Source organism: Elgaria multicarinata, chromosome 11 (assembly GCF_023053635.1).
Source record: "Elgaria multicarinata webbii isolate HBS135686 ecotype San Diego chromosome 11, rElgMul1.1.pri, whole genome shotgun sequence".
Lineage (NCBI taxonomy): Eukaryota > Metazoa > Chordata > Lepidosauria > Squamata > Anguidae > Elgaria > Elgaria multicarinata.
Window position 1 is genome coordinate 15281895 of NC_086181.1, and position 20446 is coordinate 15302340.

At 47.3% G+C, this 20446-nt stretch overlaps 1 protein-coding gene across 1 annotated transcript in view; it reads right to left on the reverse strand.

Annotated features, from left to right (window-relative positions):
• Positions 1–905: 905 nt before the first annotated feature.
• MPP2 (MAGUK p55 scaffold protein 2) overlaps positions 906–20446 on the reverse strand; it is a 72149-nt gene continuing 52608 nt past the window's right edge. Inside the window, exons 7-13 of the mRNA XM_063136461.1 lie at positions 13747–13878; positions 12769–12874; positions 10591–10659; positions 9011–9172; positions 6538–6740; positions 3525–3653; positions 906–1306 (exon numbers count right to left, since the gene is read on the reverse strand). Coding sequence (XP_062992531.1) covers positions 1130–1306; positions 3525–3653; positions 6538–6740; positions 9011–9172; positions 10591–10659; positions 12769–12874; positions 13747–13878 — 978 coding nt within the window. The 3' untranslated portion in view covers positions 906–1129. The remainder of the gene's footprint in view (positions 1307–3524; positions 3654–6537; positions 6741–9010; positions 9173–10590; positions 10660–12768; positions 12875–13746; positions 13879–20446) is intronic.

The window sequence follows — 20446 nt, forward strand, 5'->3', positions numbered from 1 at the left end:
AAGGGCCATGTGCACGGGAGCGCACCAACATAAAAATAAGTAGTTTTTTTTAAAAAAATAAAGGGTTCCCCGCTCCCCCTGCCTTGCATTGAGGGATTCCATCTTTGCAAACAAGGGCCGTTTCTACACCTGCTTTTCCCCCTGGGATAGTCCCGGGATCATCCCTGTGCATCCAAATGACACACAGGGGATCCCGGGAGCAGGCAGGGACAATCCCTCCATTTTCCTGGGATAATCCTTAGGTGTAGAAAGGGCCATTGTTATAGGGTGCAATATCAACATCATCATCATCAAACTTAGGCCCATTTTACAGGCATCAAACTGAGGCTAACGAAATTGTTTGCCGTGTGTGTGTGTGTGACTGTAAAGGCTTTAGGCTCCAGACTAAAGCTCTCACCACAAGGCTATCCTGTTACATTTTCCCACTCGCAAGCCTTTTTACGGATTTGTCCACTGATCCACTTTAATATCCCACACAATCTTGCAAACGGTTTTGCACAGATGTTTTTAAAGAACCGAGGCATTGCCACACATCCCTTCCAATTTTTCTCAATGGGGAAGAAGCCCCGGCAGGCAGTCCTTTTGGCAATATCAGCCTTGCGGTCCATCTATGAAGCAGTAGTTTTGGCAGTGAGTTAGCTGTGATTGGAGAGATGCTGTCTTCCTGCCCCATCTGACATCAGACGAGTCAGTGACAGAGACAATTAGGAGGAGCAGGTGGAGCAAGGCATTGTGGGTATTTGGTAGCCCTGCTCACCTCCCTCCCCCTCCCACCCACCTTGCATCCGCCATATTGAATTCTTCATTAAAGGACTTCTTCATTAAGCCATGGGGCGGGGGGGGGGGGAGACAGGAAGACATCCACCCATCTGTGACAGTAGAAAACGAGTTCTTAGCTGGTCGGAGGTGTTCTGGAAGGGACTGAGGAAGCACCTTCCCTTTAGGATCTCATAAAGCCAGCTTGGTTCCCAACTCACGCTGCCTGGTCTACCCAGGAGAGCTTGATGGTTGAAAAGGACAGATTGCAAGGAGGAGACTTGCAGGGAGGAACAGGTGAGAAATCTGGGTTCCTTGGCCAAGATGGGAAAGCCAGAGCTCTGAGGCCTTGGGCAGACGAGGAAACAGCCCTCTAATAAACCCAGCTGACGGGGACCCACTGTGGTTCACTGTGCAGCTTCTCCAAGGCTTCCTGCAGTTGCTGGAATGTCCGTTCCATGTTGTCGTTGACTAGGCAGAGGTCAAAGTAATGCCCATAGCCACGCTGGATTCGGCAGCTCTCATCGACTGTCCGCTTCAGGTCGGCATCCTGGAAAGACATGAAAAGAAAGAGAAATCTGTCAGATACTTAAAGGGGGAGGGCGGTCACGGCTCACCCTGGATTTTTGACACAAGCCTGGGAAGTCAGAACATCCGTACAGAATGACAAGGAATCGTGGTGGTGGTACTAGTTCCATTCCCAGGTGTCCCTCTGCTAGTCCCATCTCCATGATGCAGAATGATAGGGGGGTTGTTCAGTTCACATTGTAACATTTTCTAACCGAAAGGCAAACTCAAACTCAGCTTTCCTTCAACATTCACACTTCACGAAATTTCACAATGGCAGCAAAATGCAGGTATTAATTGTATGAATTAATTCTATATGACAGTTGTTTAGACATCAATTGATAGGGGGACTGATCACTTGTTGGTTACATTAAAATAAAAATTATTGAAAGGAAATAAAAGAAAAACAAGAAAAAATATTAAGAGAAAGGGCAGGCAAGCATACCTGCGTTCAAGAAAATAAAGTTCAGAAATGCAGTATATTGTGTGCAAAGGAAAAAAAATGTGCATATTAGGCAAAATTGCATATAAAATGCAGGTATTAAAAGAAGCATGCACAAAAAATGCAAACTTCCAAAAAGCTTACATATTTTTATGGAAATCTAAAAAGAAACACCTTAAAATTTCAGATGAACCAAACTGAAGACTGGAAAAATGCAAAAACAGAGAGAAAGTGAAAATGACAGATTCGCCCATTCCTACTGTAGCACTTCACAGCAACAGCCATCTGCTTTTCCTAACCATTAGCGGTGTGATGGGTTCTGTGTCGGATTTAGACACGCAGGGAGCCAGACATTTTGAGTGTTTCTCTACCTCACACCACTGTTCCACGGAGTTGGAGCTCTGTATGTGAGGCTCCATTGACCTCATTTAGATTGAAATGCTAAAGGGGTGGAGTCAAGTGAGGTGACTTAGACTCTCATGCCCCTCCCCTAGTATACACCAACAGGCCAACCAACTGGAGCAGACTCTAAAAGCTCCATTCGACAAGCGTTTTATTGCACGCTTGTTACTGGGCACTCACGGATTACTCACATGACGTTGTCTGCCTCTTCTGGCCTTCGTTGTCTTCCACCCCTTCTGGCCTTCGTTGCACCGCAACCCACCCACTCCGGTCCCCCAAGAAAGTCCGGACACTGCTCTCTCCTGAATGGGCCTAATTACTTCCTGTTTTCAAGAAGCGACGGTGGAGCAGCAACAGGGAAGCGACGGGAGCTGTGCGTTTGACCTAGATGCGATGGGGTTTTAAGTCTGAAGGCCTGACACGTACTGCCATTGTTTCCCCCTCAGCACCATTAAACACTCTCCACACACACCACACAGATGGCCGGGGAGCACCTAGCTTAGAACTAAGCCTGTACTTCTCATTGGTGTGTTACTGGGAAACCTGGATTTGGATCGCCATCTCAAATAATACAGATGTGCGCCCCTCCACGTCAAATTCCTTCACCGCAAGCAGCTTAGCGATGGGGTAATATCACTTCTGTTTCTGATCAGCCATTAAAGGGCAAGCAAGGAGTAATTAACAGCCTGGAATTGCAGCTGGGAGGGGTTCAGGTGCTAGACCTGTGCATAGAGAGCCTCATAAAATTCTACTTATGGGTAGAGAAATTGGGGGGACCATTTCACCAATTTTTCCCAGTGGGAGGAGAATTTCTTCAGCAGTTTCTAAGGCCCTTTCTACGCCTAAGGATTATCTCAAGCAAACGGAGGGATCATCCCTGCCTGCTCCCAGGTTCCCCTGTGTGTCATTTCGATGCACAGGGATGATCTCGGGATGATATCTGGAAAAAAGGCAGGTGTAGAAATGGCCTAGGAGTTGGGGTTCACCATTTGCAGCAGCAGTAGCACAATGTCTTTCCTCCTTTCTTTTTTTGGGTGGGATGGGTGGGTTATTGCTGCAACTGTGTTGGCAGCCTGGCCACCATTTTGCATCCTCCACAATGCCCTGTATCTAATGTTGTTTGGGGCCTGTGTGTGTGTGTGTGTGTGTGTGTGTGTGTGTGTAAATGGCACCACACACCAAAAATGGTGGGAAATCTTAGGTGGGAAATCTTTTGTTCTGGGGGAGGGGTGAGTAAAGAAATTATTGCAGAAATTTTCTCAGACAACTGTTTTCTGAGAAATTTTGGCTTGGCTCTACCAGGTATGACTCCCCACCCTTTCTTTTCAGTTCTTTGCTGGCAAAAGAGGAAACTCACCGTGAGCTGCTTGGTAGCCACACCACTCTCCAGAGCTGCCTTGTTCATGGCTCGCAGAGTCTCAAAATCTGGGGCTTCAATGAACACGACGTAGGGGACAAACTCAGCAGTCCTCAACACCTTCACAGCCTGTCCAGCATGCAAGAGACAGAGAAAGAGAGACCAACAGCCATCACTACTACACAGCATGAAAGGCAAGCAGCCTGCTAGGTGCAGGGCAGAAGGTGGATGCATTCACACTGGCGCCTTCTGCTGAAAGGTCAAACTATATAAAATGGCTGTTTTAAACTTGAACTGCTTTAGAAAGGCAAAATAAATACATAGATGGATGGGGAGGGTGTGATAGTGGTGGTTGCCAGGGGAGGGCACCCTTTTCGGATTTTTTTGTTCCATTACAGCCGGAGTAGCAAACTGCCAGGTTCTTATGTCACCACCATATTTGGTGGTGCAGCAATAGTTGTGGCAGGGATGCAGTCCATGGGGGCATCCAGGGAGCAAAAATGCCCCCAGGGCCCCTGAATTCGCCACCCCTGCATTATACAGAGGTTAATTTCAAAGTGGTACGTCCATTTATTACATTTTTATGCCATCTCTCTCTTCTCCTTGGGAACTCTGGAGTGCTACGCAGTTTGTCCCCCCTCCTCTATTTTATCCCCCTCCCCCAATAACCCTGTGAGGTAGGTTGCCCTGAGAATGGATGAGTAGACTGGCCCAAGGCCAGTCAGCTTCATGTCTGAGTGGGGATTTGAACTCGAGTCTCCCCAGACCAAGACCAACACTCTGACCACCACGCCACATTGCCTTGAGAGAAAGAGGATTGCCTACATGGGAGAGGAGGGGCATCATGTTATGTTTACTGAGCACTTTCCCTGCTATCTCCTGTCATCCCAGAGCTGGACCAACATGGTGCTGGATGCACTGAGATGTACCCACCCATAACAATAAATAGGAGCCCAGTTGTGGCTTTCCCTGGAGGGATCTGGTGATCCCACTACTCCAAGAGCCCCAGATTGCAGGATGTCTTTATATCACCACCTTCCCCGTCTCTCTTGGAGTCTTAAGAACTGCACCAGAATGAGAGAGTGGGGTACAGGAGAGATCAGCCACTGCAGGTTGTAAGAGATCTGGATGTTCTTTTCTGCCTTTGGCTCTTTTGTGTGTGGGGTGGAGGGACCACTAGCTGCTGTTTGTGTTTGTTCCTGCCTGAAAACAATGGAAAGGTTTATGCATTACTATATATCTATACCTATGGGCATGGCTAGATGGGGTGATATCCTGGTGATCGCCCTGGGATCATCCCTGTGCATCAACATGACACAAAGGGCACAACGGGAGCAGGGAGGGAAGATCCCTTCCTTGGCCCGGGATATCGCCTTACAGATTAATTCAGATTTTTCTGTGGTCTCGGGATGATTTATTTATTTATTTATTTATTTATTACATTTTTATACCGCCCAATAGCCAAAGCTCTCTGGGCAGTTCACAATGATCCCAAGACTGTGGAATGTGTGACCCGCCATCGCTGGTATGTCCCGGCTCCTCGCGAGTAAACACGAGACGCCGTAAAATAGGCATGGGCCACGGAGCTCCTCAGGAGCTCTGTGCCCATTGTGGGTGGGGTGGGGGGAGGGGGAGGTGTGTGGGATTTTTTAAAAAAACTTACCTGTCGTTCAAGCGCTTGTGCGCTCCTTTTCCTTTAAAAAAAAAAAAATCCAAAAAGGCGCCCACGATGTCCCGCGCTGCATGTAGACGAGGGCGATGATCTTGCGACCATAAAATCACGAGATCGTCGCCCTCCACCCCTCCTCATCTAGCCATACCCTATATCTATATATCAATTGATATTGTGCATTCCGAGCTGACATGGTCTATTTTGTCAGAAATCTCTCAAAATTATAATGTTAGTATTAGTGAACTAAAATGTTTGGTTTGTTGTGATTGCAGTGATGTGTTATTGCAATTGGTGTATTGATCTGTGTTGTCGTTTTTGTATTGCTGTTCTAGCGCTGGGAGCCACTTAGGGCACATTGAGTGGGAAAGTGTACAAATTAAGATGATGGTAGTGGTGGTGGTGGTGGTGACTGAACATCATGCCACAACCACTTAGAGGACCCATGGGCATGTCTATGTCTATAATTCTCTACTTCCAAAAACAAATTATGCAAGCAGAACAAATGATGCTATTAAGGAGCTGGCACAAGAGACAGGAAGGAGGCACAGACTCCTGGTATAAAGCGACCACAGGAAGTGTCGAGGAAATGTGTGAATGGGTGTTTTGTCTGTGCCCACCCTAAGCCCTTTGCTATTAGAAATTAAGTTCTATAGCAATTTGATGCAAACTGTAGCTGAAAATATATTGAGCAACACTTGCTCAACCAACAAGAAGTGTAGTCAGAGTGTGAGCCTCCCAGCGAGGACAGGAAGAGTAGAAACTACAAAGGAACAGATGTTCCAGGATTGCAATACCCATCTACATATTGTTTTTCTAGTCTTGGAATTATCTGCACTTTGCATATGCACAAATGCCATGTCACAAGACAGACAGTTAAACAGATAGTGAGACATATTTTTAAGGCAAGCTAACCACAACTAGGAAACAGATGGAGATGTATTTCCTGTAACTATTGCAATACCCATTATAGTATTCTAGTCAGAGAAGTACTTGAACTCTGTATATGCTTAAATGCTTTGCTTCTCATTGATTATTGTATTGCAGAGCTGTATTATGATTGGTGAGAAGGTTCTGCCATTGTATCTAGGAGCAACTGATCCTATAAATAGGTTAGCCTTTCCTGAAATTGTTGGGCAGTTCCTCAGGTCTTCTGGGACTGTCACCTTGCAGCACTGCAGGCTGCTCATAATAAACCTTCTAAGGTGAGAGAAATTGTGTCTTGAGAGTCTGTGACCGCCACTCAGCGAACCACGGGGACCCGCCCTTTCGGGTTCCACCACAGAAGCCTCTCCGCATTCCTCCCTCCATCGCAAACCGCAGAGTGTGGAAAAGAACTGCTACCTGTGGGTTGACATCCAGGATGCACATCTTGCCTGACTCTACAACTTCATGGATAGAGTCAATCTTGGTCCCGTAGAGGTTCCCCTCATACTCGCCGTGCTCCAGGTAGCGGCCTGCTTTGATGTCCCCCTCCATCTCACTCCTCGTCACGAAGCTGTACCCCTGCCCGCTCTTTTCGTGCTCCTTGGGCCTCCGCGAAGTGTCTGCAACAAGAACGACAGCTAAACCGGGATCATTCAGAAACTGGAGGTGGTCTCGATCTCCTCCTAGTGGTGATGTGGGGTCACAACAAGTCTGCTGACTCTGCTGCTTTCTGATGCATCCCATCATGGGTGGCTTGGTCATTCAGAGCCTGTTTCACCCAAAGATGCCCCTGGCATTAACCGCAAGCTGCCAAGGCCAAAAGTGGAGGCAGCACTGCGGAGGTCAGTGTCACACAGCAAACGCTGTACACACTGGGATTTAGAACAGCCCCTGCAAATGGAGGAACTGTCCTGTTCATAGTGAGATGCTAAAATTGAATGGGCTGGATTCAGACTAAGTGCATTTAGCTCCCATTAGAATCAGTGGAGCAACCAAATTTCCCAATGACTTAGCGCAATAGAACTCTGCTCAGTTGAGCATGTTACAGCACTGCTGCAGACCTTTCTTAGAGGGATGGGCGAATGAGACGATGTTCAAGATTGCCAGGATTCTCTGAACATTGTCTCCTCTCTCAACTCATGCCCAATTCCCTTTTGCATTTGTGATCGCTGCTTGCACTACGAGAACGGTCGTTTTTAAATGGATACTGTTGTTTTTATACTGTTGTTTTTATGTTTTTGATGGTTTTAAATTTCGTATACTTTTTATTGTTCACTGTTTTAAACTTTTGTAAACCGCCCAGAGAGCTTCGGCTATGGGGCGGTATATAAATGTAATAAAAAAATAAATAAATGGTAAACTTGCACAAATCAAACAGTGATCTAATGTGAGATTTGCACAAGTTTCCCCAAATTTGCACAGATTTCCCCAAAGATCAGGAATCGGGAATGAGGCAAAGGCAAGCATGCATTTAGGGGATGAAGACCTCATGGGGCCATGTTCCAGGAGCCACCCCGGAGGAGGGAAGAAGCCGGGATGGGTGCTCACATCGCCCGTGGTCCTCGGGATTGTCCCAGGACCACGGGTAAAATCGGGATAACTGCAGAAGCAGTTACCTTGAGAAAATAGAGGGGTCATCCCTGTCTGCTCCCAGAATCCCGTGTGTGTCATTTGGACACACAGGGATGACCCAGGGAAAAATCCACAGTGTAGAAAAGGCCTTACACCCACACCCACACCAATGGTTAGTGGTGTAGTAGTAAATTTTGAATTGCAGGCACTCCTCATGACTGTCCCCATTGTCACGCCCCACAAGAAGATTCAAAAAATCCAGGCAATGTTGTTGATCCAATTCAGCAAATCGGTTTTCATCTCTGCTAGAAGTAAGTCTTTCATAAAGCTAATAGGTCTTAATTGCGCATTCAAGACCAAGCCACCTCAAAATTACTTGCATTACAACTGGGAACTATATATTATCATTGGGAAAATTCATTTTCCCACCCCAGCTACTCTGAGACTTGCCACTAAGCTCAGAAGGAACAGGAATTCTGAGGTGAGTGAGAGGAGATGTTAGCATCCTTGCTAATTAGGGATGTCCGTCGCAGGGAAATCCGGCCCTCTTGGGTCTCAAAAGATTCTATACACTATACACTATTCTATACACTAGAGGCAATCAAAAGGCAGCTGGACAACCCTCTGTCAGGGATGCTTTAGGGTGGATTCCTGCATTGAGCAGGGGGTTGGACTCGATGGCCTTGTAGGCTCCTTCCAACTCTGCTATTCTATGATTCTATGATTTCCCCGGGGGCCCTGGCGTGGCTTGCATTTGGGGGCCGTCATGTGTTTTCCCCCAGAATCCACAGATTTCTGCTTTCTTTCTTTCTTTTCTTCTAAAAATGGCAAGTTGTGCAAACTGCAGCTGTAGTTTGTGTAACTTGGGCAAATTATGGCCATAATTCGCACACTTTGTGCAAATTGCAGCTGTAAAGTGCTTAGTTATGTGCATATTAAGCAGTTTACTGCTGCAATTTGTACAAATTACACAATTACGGTCATGATTTGCCCAAAAAGCATCCTTTCCAGAGAAAGAAAATAAAGCAAAAATCCGTGAGCTGGCCTGACCAAACAGATCAAGTTGGGCCATTTCATGGGCTGGGGAGTTGAAGTCTGGGGTGGGGGTGAGCTGCAAAACTTCACTCCCAGGACGGTATCCTTCAACATCCCTACTGCCAATGAATAAGTTGCTGGTGTTGTGTCCCTGTGAGCTCTGGTGCCACTACACCACCACAGTTAAATATATCAAGATAGTACACTGTAAATAAATCTGTTGGGGTCAAATCTGAAGGCCAAAATGCCCTCCATTCTCCAATCTACGGTCACAATGACTTACATGGGATGGTGGTTCCATACTGAGCCTGGTCAGACATGATAAGCTTGTTCTTTAGACTGCGTCGGCCAACCCCCTGGGCACCGATGAGAACCAAGGTTTTTCTGCGGAACGGGGGCATGCGTGCCACCTCTTCATAGATCAGCAGTTCGTGCCGGTCAAACTCTGAGTAGAAGGGAAAGAAAAACCACTGTTAGCTATAATGCAGAAGCACCATGGTCATCTGAGTAGGGCAACGAGGCTGATCAGGGAAACAAAGCCCCACGAGGAGAGACTGAAAGAACTGGGAATGTTTAGCTTTGAGAAGAGAAGGCTGAGGAGAGACATGATAGCAATCTTCAAATACTTGAAAGGTTGTCACCCAGAGGAGGGCCAGGATCTCTTCTCGATCATCCCAGAGTGCAGGACAGACCAACAATAAAAATTTACAAGGTGATGCATGGAAACCAGAAGTGGGGCAAGCAAGCGCAATACAACCCCCCTCCCACCCCCACAGCTGCCACAAATGTCTGAGAGTGTCATCACATGGGGGGAAATCACTTTTCCTTACCATCTCTTTCCCGCCCCCACTTTTGTCCCTCATTACTTCCTCTTTCTGCCCGGAGGGGAAAGAGGAAGTAAACAAAGACCACGTGGCCCATTCAGGGGCCATTTTTATCACGCTGCTTTTCTTGCACACAGCAGGAGATCGCAGCACCAGAAAGCCGGGCTGTGTTCAGAAGATGCCGTAAACCATGACTTTAACCGTGGTGAATAAAGCAAAAAGCCTTATTCGCCGTGGTTAAAGCCGTGGTTTAAGGTGTCTTCTGAACACGGTCTGGCTTTCTGGCTTAACCACCATGGTTAAAGCCGTGGTTTAAGGTGTCTTCTGAACACGGCCTGGCTTTCTGGCTTAACCACCATGGTTAAAGCCGTGGTTTAAGGTGTCTTCTGAACATGGCCTGGCTTTCTGGCTTAACCACCATGGTTAAAGCCGTGGTTTAAGGTGTCTTCTGAACACGGCCTGGCTTTCTGGCTTAACCACCATGGTTAAAGCTGTGGTTTAAGGTGTCTTCTGAACACGGCCTGGCTTTCTGGCTTAACCACCATGGTTAAAGCCGTGGTTTAAGGTGTCTTCTGAACACAGTCTGGCTTTCTGGCTTAACCACCATGGTTAAAGCCATGGTTTAAGGTGTCTTCTGAACGAGCCCACTGGGTCAGATCTTTGGTCCATGTAGTCCAGTACTGTTGACATTGACTGGCAGCAGCTCTCTAGGGTTTCAGGCAGGATTGTTTCCTTGCCCTACGGGGATCAAACCTGAGACCATCTGCATGCAAAGCAGGTGCTCTATCACACTGAGCTGTGGCCCATCCCTGTAAACATGTCCCCTTTTCCCTTCCTTTATATTGGCTGTGTTGAGAGCACACATGGAAAAGAGAAGTTCATGTTCACCTCTCCCTCCCCTGCATCACAACATCATGCTACCTAAGCCATGCCAGGGTAGGGGGGACTACAGGAAATGCCATCCTTCCAAGGGCTCCTGCAAGTGCAAGCGCTTCTGTGATTGGACGGGAAAATGAGAAACACTGGGACGATCTCTTGCCTGCATTTTTGGTAGTCAGATACATCATCCTTTTCTTCTTCTTCCCACTGAGGCTTCCACACAAGGCACCTGCCAGAAGGAGAAAGGAGACACTGAGCCACATTGGGGAGAGGGAGCAGCTGGAAGAACGTAGAAGTAGGAGCAGGAGAATTCAGCTGCCATCTGTTTCAAGGAGGTGTCAAATAGCTGATTAGTTATAACTGAGGTGGCCACAGTGCTGGGAAGTAGTCCTTAGCAGAGATCCTAATGGGGCAGTGATTAACTCATTGTAATTGTCCTCTGCTTGCACCCCTAGGGCTCTGGGTTCATATCCCACCTCCTTCCATGCTAGGATGAAGAAGGATTTTTCATGGATACGTTTAACAATAGTTATTAACAAGAGAGCTGAATGAAACCCCCATGTTTTCTCCATATATGGATGGCATTGCTTGGCAGCAGGCGATCTATAAGAACATGCAATAGCTATGCACCACACAAGGCAACTTCTTTGGGCAGTAGGCACTCTTGGAAATTTGAGAAACTGTCTAGGGTACCCCCACAAAATGTCTGCCATGGGAGGCATAGCTAGACACAAAGGGCATGTACCCTGCCCCAAAGAGTGTGTACAAGGCAGAGTTGAGGTCTGGGCTCCAACACATTAAAGAATTTAATTAAACCTGCCATGTTCAGCAACAACAGAGATCTTATTTCACAGCAATCCCAGCTGCTGGTAAGAGAATGTGTTGATGATGATAATAATAATAATAATAATAATAATAATAATAATAATAATAATAATAATTGGAGGGGTAGGGAATCTGTAGGTGCATTGGTGCTCCTGGTTGCCACATTGCCTCCTTCTGTACCCCTTGGTGAGTATATCACTTTTGTTGCTTTGTTCTGCCCTGCAAGCAGGAGGCCCAGTATGCCATAGGGATGGCTTCCCACATTTTGAGGTAAGGGAAGTAGCACACATGACCACCTGGAGACCCAGACCTCCCTGCTCCTCGCTCCCCCACTCTCATAACACCATTACGCCCAGAGTCTAAAATTATCTAACTGAATCATTGATCTTAGGAAGATTTACAAGGCACCCAACCATCAGAAAGTCGAACTGGGAATCAATCAGGGCTTGGAAAGAAGAAGGGATGGTTGGAAGTGTCTTGTGCTTCCCAGGACTTCTATACAGGCTGAGTGTCTGTGGTCCACACCTAGAGTAACCACTTCTAATTGCCCCCCAAAGAGGAAAAGCATCACCAAAAAGGGGGCAGAAGAGGGTACCATTCTGCATAAAATGTGCCTCTGCACAATTGTAAAAAAATATTATAATTTAAATATTATAATTTAAACACTATCTCACCATAGTGCAGAAAATGGTCACCAAGACCGTAGCTAGACCTAAGGTTTATCCCAGGATCATCCCGGGTTCATCCCTGCCTGAGTGCTGGATGCCCTGTGTGGCGCTTAGATGAACAGGTTTGACCCCAGGACAATCCTGGGATAAACCTTAGGTCTAGCTACGGCCCAAGTGACCTGTGTACCTGCTTGTTCAGTCTGCTGTTCAGGTGCTTATTTCTGATGAGTAATAGTTCTTAGGGTACTTTATCTTTAAACCGGAATTGAATAGAGCAGCCCTTCAAACAGAGGATGCTTTCAAATAAAGAACAGTCCTCTAGCACCCCTTTAAATAGAGGACTATCCTCTATAAAAAAGGAGACATGATCACCCTCTCTGCATCTTTGGATCTGGCAGCCATACACCAGTTCTTGTTGTTATTATTACACCACCATTCAGGGCAGAAGTCCTCCCAATGTGGCTTACAGCAATAAAATATATGAAAACAATTAAAATTTTAAATGCGATAAAAACATAAAAGACAGTAAAAGAGCAATAAAAGCCAACAATAAAAGCCAACAATAAAACTACCAATAGCAACAACGGCAGTGATATCAAGAGAAGGCCAAGGTAAAATAATATGTTTTCAAGGTCTTCTAGAAAATCTGTAATGATGGAGCATGGAGGACCTCTGATGGCAACTTGATCCAAAGATAAGAGGCCACCGCAGAAAAGGCCATCTCACGTGTGGTCACCCACCTCACTATGTCTTTTGACTGCCATTTGTTCATGTCACCTAGCCCGTTCCACATTTCCTCCAAGCGGTTCCCATCCTTCTACTCGCCCGGGCTGTGTGCCTTTTACCTGACGACGGTGTGACTTCAAGGTCCCGCTTCACAAATGCCTTGCGTTTCTCCTCCAGCAGCTGGCTCGGGATCAGCCCTGCGCTGCCGCCCTCCACGTGGCAGGCCTGCATTGACAAAGGTGAGATGGACCATCCGGTGGGATCACCAAGAGGGTCATTCCCCCCGCATAAATACATGACTCCTAACATTTTCTTTACACTTATGTTGATGGCTTTGAAAATGTTTTTAGAGCTGAGTTTGAATTTTAGGATTTGTGCTAGGCGAGTTTTATATTGCATTCTTAGTTGAAGTATTTGGGTTTTTTTTTACTGAGGAGTGATTGATTTTCATGTTATGTTGGAATCCTAAGTATTTGTATGTTTCATTTTCTTCCATGTAGTATGTAGTACTTCATTATTTAGTGTTTCTGCTGTTTCGTCTTCTTTCCATTTTCCTCTTTCTATTTGTAGCATCTAGTATATTTCATAGGCTATAGCTAGACCAGGCCTATATCCTGGGATCGTCCCGGGATCACGCATCCAAATGACACACAGGGGATCCCGGGAGCAGGCAGGGACGACCCCTCCATTTGCTGGGATAATCCTTAGGTCTAGCTAAGGCCTCAGCGTGTTGGCTAATGGTCCATTTCGGTGGTGCCCCAATTATATTACCTATCTGGGAATACTTATTCCAAGAGATGAAAGCAGCAGCACCATTTTGATAGTTATAATATAGCGTCTAATCTAAACAAAAGATAAAACTCTAAATAGGCATTCCACTACCTCATTGTGCTGAGATGCCCGTTGCTGCTTCTATTCCTCTTCTGTAAACAGAGAATGGATTTCTCTGGTTACTCACCTTGTCTGATACCATGGATTGTTAAAGTGGGTAGATGCAGACAGCTCTCCTTGAATTTTGTCCATTCTGAATTCCCGCCCCCACTGATGTCTGATCCTGATCCTGCCCATGGCTCTGTCACCTGACCCAAGGCCCCTACCTGCCACCAATTGGGGTCATCCTGGTTGACGATCTGGAGAAGGTCTCCAGCAACAAACTTCAGACCGGCTTCCTTGCATGGGATGAGGTTGTCAGTGGCTGGGTCATAGTCAAAGTGGGCCTTCACAAACACCTAACGGAGAAAAGGGAAGAGGTGTAAGAAGAGGATTGGGAGGATTGGGAGTGGGGTGAAAAATCAAAGGACCAGTCTAGGAGTCAGTGCAATCATTAACCAGTCAAGACTGAAAGGAAACAGCCTTGAGGGCTACTGGACTGTGATATTGATCCCCAAACCAAGTAATCGAGAAAAAGATGCTGAAAATGTAAAGTTAATTTGAAAGAGAGGAGTTACAGGGAAAAGCCAATGAGATAGTCCTGCCCACTTCAAGCCTCCCATGCTGTGCTTGCCCCAATCTTTCAAGTCACCTCATCACCCCCACCATCACCCCTGCTTTTCAATTTCTACATTTTTGATGTGGAAGATAATGGTTGAATGCCTCTCCTGCACCTGCTGTTTGCATTGATTTATTGATATTTGGTGTTTTTTATTACTTCATTGTTCTTATTATTTGTCAAATGCCCTGAAGGGCAGGATGTTTTCAAAACAAACAAATAAATAAACAAACAAACTATCCTCCATGGATCTGTGCACACCACATTTCAGGAGTCTATGTGTCACAATCCTGGAGCTATGGTGCTGACAGACACACACACACACACACACACTTTATTTAGGGATGTATGAGAATTTCATTTTGGTTTACAAATCAATCAAAAATGCCCCATTCATGAATGGAAGCACATGTTTCCCCAAAATGTTTGCAAATTCGCAAAATGTGCACTTAAAAAAAATGCGTAGCATTAAAAATGCACAACCTTTGAAAAATGTGCACTTCTCCTGTTCAAACTGAAAAACGGGTCTTGAATAAGAATGACCTGAACTTTCAAGTGAAGTTTGGAGAATTTGAGCAGGTTCGAGCACTTGAATTTGCTCTTACTTTCACACTGTTAGTTTTATTGTCCCCTGTGCCTATTTGGTGCATTCTCTTCCCTCTCTTATCGTTTTATTATGATTTTATTAGAATGTAAGCCTACGTGGCAGGGTGCTGCTGTTTTTATTATTTTACTATGTACAGCACCTTGTACATTGATGGTGCTGTATAAATCATCATCATCATCATCATCCATGGTTCTCCTCTCCCTACCTTTATTTTTGTGAACCGCCCAGAGAACTTTGGCTGTAGGGCGGTATATAAATTTAATAAATAAATAAATATTAAAATTTTCATTGGAACATCAACATAATCATAATTAATCATTATCATAATCATCAACAACAAGACCCTTGTGGACTGAAAAGAATAAGCTGGCGGTCAAGAAGAAAACCAGCAAAGCTGCTGGAAATCCCCGAAGCAAGAAAACACTCAGTACAGTATCCAATTTGTAGGCATGTGCTCCGCTCCGATTAGAAGCGCAGAAGCAGGAGCGAATTGGCCTGCTCCGCCTTGCCCAGAGGCGGAGTAGAAGCGGACCGCGGACCCCTAGAAGCAAGGTGAAGAGAAGCGCCCATTTTCGGAGCGCTTCTCTTTCCGCGGAGCGCTCCGATCGCCATCTTGAAACATTTCACCCATAGATAACTGGGTTGTTTTTGAAGCTATCGTTCTGAAAATTCTTGTGCTTAGACAGTCGTGGATGGGGGTCATTTTGAGACTACTCTCACTTCTCTACGTCGTGTGGGTCACGTGCTATATATTTTTTAAAATCGGGTCAACAAACAGGGACAGCGCGGGTCAAACGGCGGTTTTCGCCCATAGGATTGCATTGCGGAAAAGAATCGGGGATAACTGGGGTTTTTTTAAGCTATAGTTCTGAAAATTCTTGTGCTTAGACAGTCGTGGATGGGGGTCATTTTGAGACTACTCTCAACTTTCTGTGTCCTTTGGTTCGCGTGCTATGTTTTTTAAAAAAATCGGGTACATTTACAATACAAACGGTAGGGTAAACCCGGCTGCGGCGCGGCGGGGTTTATTTGAAGCGATGACAGGCACATTCAACTCCCAATCCTGATGAGAATTGATCACCTCATGAAGCATCCTCCAATCCCAGCGTTGGAGGGGGGGACTAAGGCAGAGGCACCCTCAGAGCTTTCTGCTTTGTGTCTCTTTGTGGGTTGGTGTTCGTGGAGAGAGGAGTTAGTTATAGGTGCTGCTGCTGTGTTTGGATTTTGGAGATAGATTAGGATTTAGCTTGGCGCGTGTGTGTGTGTTTGTTTGCTTCTTTCTGACTTTTAGCTTAGTTTGCTCTGTGTTTTTCCCTTACTTTGATTTAATATAAACTTTATTTTAAAACTTTGGAGTGTGTGTTTGTTTGGTTGTTTGGTTGTCCCCCCCTCCCCTCTCTTAAAGCCTGACTGTGTTTCATCTTCCTTCCTTCTATATACCAAAAAATACAAAAAAAATACCAAAAAAAAATATTCTCTATTTCTTCTCTCTGTTACTTGAACTCTGTGTGTGACTGTGTGATTGTGTGAGCGTGCTGTGTGTGCAGTGCACTGTTTGTGAAGTGCAACAGCCACTGATTGAGCATTTCAAATCCTGTTTGGGCAAAGCATACACACACTTCTTGTCCCATTTCCCTACATACAGTAGGATTAGACACATGGATTAGCTTTCATGGTGCCAAGTTTGAGGTTTCTAACATGCAAATTGACGTAGTTGTAGAATGGGACAATTTGGGGTGAGTTAAGCCGCGCCAAAAATCAGGGGATGATGGGATTGCCTTGACACATGGATAACCTATCATGGTGCCGAGTTTGAGGTTTCTAACATACAAATTGACGGAGCTATCCCAAGGGGTCTGAATGGGGTGCCCGATTTTCAAAAATTCCCCAAAAATCAGGGGATGATGGGATTGCCTTGAAACTTGGCGTCCATGTGGACAAGTGGATAAGCTATCATGGTGCCGAGTTTGAGGTTTCTAACGTGCAAATTGACGGAGCTATCGAAAGGGGTGTGAATTAGGGTTATGGGTGGTGCGTTAGAGGTTAGAGCCGCGCCAAAAAACAGAGGATGATGGGACTGCCTTGATTCTGGGCGTGCATGTGTGTCCCTGGATAAGCTCTCATGGTGGCGAGTTTGAGATTTTTAGCGTGCAAATTGACGGAGCTATGGAAAGGGGTGTGAATGGGGTGCCCGATTTTCAAAAATTCCCCAAAAATCAGGGGATAATGGGATTCCCTTGAAACTTGGCGTGCATGTGTATACCCCCATGAGGTATTATGGTGCCAAACATGAGGTTTCTAACTTGAACAGAAAAAAAGTTGTTTACTTTTTTAGCTTTCAATGCAAGCCTATGGGGGGGGGAAACGGAGCTCCGATCCGGATCCGGAGCTCCGAGCGGAGCAGAGCGGAGCGGACATGAGTGGAGCGGGGGCGGGGTGAAGCGGCCCGATCTGAAAATCGCAGATCTGGAAGTGAAGCGGAGCGGGGGGGTCCGTGCACACCCCTACCAATTTGCCAGTCATGGCTTCCTGGAACAATGAATCCTGGTAGTGGAAGGCAGTGAGTGAAAAAAAGCTTGAGTGTTGTTGTTGTTTTAATCACAGACCCCTTTTATTTGCATCTGCAAGAGGCACAAACTGCTGACGTCTCCTGGGAAACGGGTCACATCTGAGCTTGTCTGTCGAGACCGTTTCGCTCAACCCCCACCTCTGCTGCTGCTTGCAGAGATGAAACACAGACGGATTTTGGCAAAAGAAACTCACAGGCTCCGTGCTTGCTCAGCAGCCAAGAGAGAAGAAAATCCCAGTTCACGCCTTCTCTCTAAATTCCCACTCCAGCAGATCACATTTAAGTTATACAATGAACTGTACTGGGGTTCAAACCTTCCTGCATCCTGTGATCTGGGAGGTGGATGCAGACCGTCTGTACTTCCTCAAGGAAAGGCAACTTGCATGAGGCAGACCCAAGATGTTTTGTGCCTGGAATAGAGCAGCAAATTCTGCTTCCGGCACAACGAGGTGCATAGTATCAGGACTGGCATCAAAGGTAGGCATGGGCCCTGTTCAGAAGACACTATAAACCATTTTTGCCTTACTCACCATGGTTAAAGCCGTGGTTTAAGGTAGGCTGACCCTATGGAAAGGAGGATATAGCTTTAACAGTTGCATAGAAAAGGGAATTCCGGCAGGCGTTATTTGTATGCATGCAGCCCCTGCATACAGTTCAAGCTGCAGGAGCCCTGTTTGAGAGACCAGATACAAAAGAGGGCAGGGCTCCTGCAGCTTTAACTGTTGTGATGAAGAGGGAATTTCACCAGGTGCTGCATGCATACAAATGACACCGGCTGAAATTCCCTTTTCTATACAACTGTTAAAGTTACAGGAGCCCTGTCCTCCTTTCCATAGGGTCACCCTATTTAAGGTGTCTTCTGAACAGGGCCATGGTCATCCCAGAAGGGGCCTACTGCCAAGAAGCGCTTAGACATCCTCCTCCTCTTCACCTTGGCAACCTGCTTGTTCACCTGCCTCTTGTTGCGGCCCAGACTACGGTGTTGGTGAGAAGATGCCACTGCCTGGTTGCTCATTGACTCACTACCTGTTAAGTTACAAAGCAAGAAGCAACTGTGCTGGGAAAGAGGATGAGGAGCAATAGCAACTGGTGTGAATGGTGTTGAGAAGGTAGACCCTCCTATGGGAGGGGAGCCACTGAGGGTGTCTCACTTAAGGGCCCTCAAGAATCTGGAGCTGGCGCTATGTAGCACCCATGGCCAGTCAATTCGTTTTGGCACCTGAGGCAGTAAATCCCACAACCCCCTCTCCCCCACCTTGGCTTTAAAAATGCCATAATAATACATTAAACTACTAACAATTTCACGACACCCACAAACATCAACTCTCTGAGGCAATTATCTCACTCTGGCTTGTGGTAGAACCGGCCCTGCTCTCGGCGTGATCTCTGGCATTGAAATCAGACTGATGTCATTATCACAGCCGGAACTGCAGAAAGGCCTGAGGCAAAAAGTTAACCTGAAGAAGGTGGGTGAGAGATATTTTATGACATGTATTGACCCAATTTTGAAGCTTGGTTTAAGAGCCAAACTACCTGTGGCATCAGCCTTCCCCAACCTGGCACCCTCCAGCTGTGTTGGACCGCAAGCCCCATAATTTCCAGGCAGCGTTAACCAATGCTGGCTGGGGATTATGGGAGTTGTAGCCCAAGACATCTGGAGGGCATCAAGCTGGGGAAGGCTGTGTTACATGTGCCTAACATGTGTAACTGTAGCCCAGCACATGAGACAGTGTTGCCAAGTGCTTGAAAAGCCAATGTGGAAAGGGTCAACTGAGACCAGGTAAGCAGTGGCCGAATTGTGGGGGCTGGGGGCGGGACCCTCTCTGCCTGCTTTAAACTAGGGGTGTGCACGGACCCCCCACTCCGCTTCACTTTAAGATCCGCCATTTTCGGATCGGCCCGCTCTGCCCCGCCCCCACTCCGCCTGTGCCCACTCCGCTCCGCTCGGAGCTCCGGATCCGGATCGGAGCTCCAGTCCCCCCCCATAGGGGGGGGGTACCGGGCCCTGCCGCCATCGCCGCCCATGCGGCGACGGCGGCAGAGCCCGGTAAGGAGGAGGGGGGCCTTACCTGCCTCCGTCTGTGGTCCGTCGCCGTCTTCAATTGAGCCCATGGTTCCACCAGGAAGTCTGGGCCGCAACTTCCTGCTGGAACCACGGGCTCAATTGGAGACGCTGACGGACCGCGGACGGAGGCAGGTAAGGGAGAGGAGGGCGGGGGGGTTACCGGGCCCTGCCGCCATCGCCGCCCATGCGGCGACGGCGGCAGAGCCCAGTAAGGGACCAAGGGGGAGGGGGGCCTTACCTGCCTCCGTCTGCGGTCCGTCACCGTCTTCAATTGAGCCCGTGGTTCCACCAGGAAGTCTGCGGCCCAGACTTCCTGCTGGAACCACGGGCTCAATTGGAGACGCTGACGGACCGCGGACGGAGGCAGGTAAGGGAAAGGAGGGCGGGGGGCGTTACCGGGCCCTGCTGCCGTCGCCACATGGGCGACAGCGACAGCGGCAGGGCCCGGTAAACCCCACTTACCTTTCCAGCGGAGCTCCGGATCGAGGCGAAGGATCCGCCTTCACCTCGATCCTCTTCGCCACGCTCCGCCGGCCCCCCAATCCTCCGCCTCCGCCTTAAGGGCAGGCGAAGCCCCCCGCTCCGCTACTGCTTCTCCGGTCCGATTAGAAGCGGAGCACATCCCTACTTTAAACCACACTATCAACAGTTTCCCCAGTGTCAGGTCCAAAGATGTGCTTGTGCAGGAGCGGGAGGCAGCCACTTCATGAAGCTAAGATGGCATAGAGAAAGGGTTAAATGTATGACATAAATGCAGCCCCCTTCACTTCTCCACTCTCAATTGCCCCCCCCCCGGTACCAAAGCAAACGGGGCTCTTGAGCTGCAGTTCAAGACGTTTACTCCTCCCGAACAGCCTCACACAGACACACGTTTCCCTACCATCTTTTCTCAAGCTGAACTGAGCGGCCATCCATTTTTAATGCTTATTGGCATGAAATAATCCTCTTTGCTTCCACAAAGGAGCAGGATTATATCCAAATGAAAACAAGCATCCCTTGCCTCCATCACTGCTAGCGTCATCCTCCCCCACTCCCACCCTGCTGTCCTCCTCCTCTTTGCCATCAGC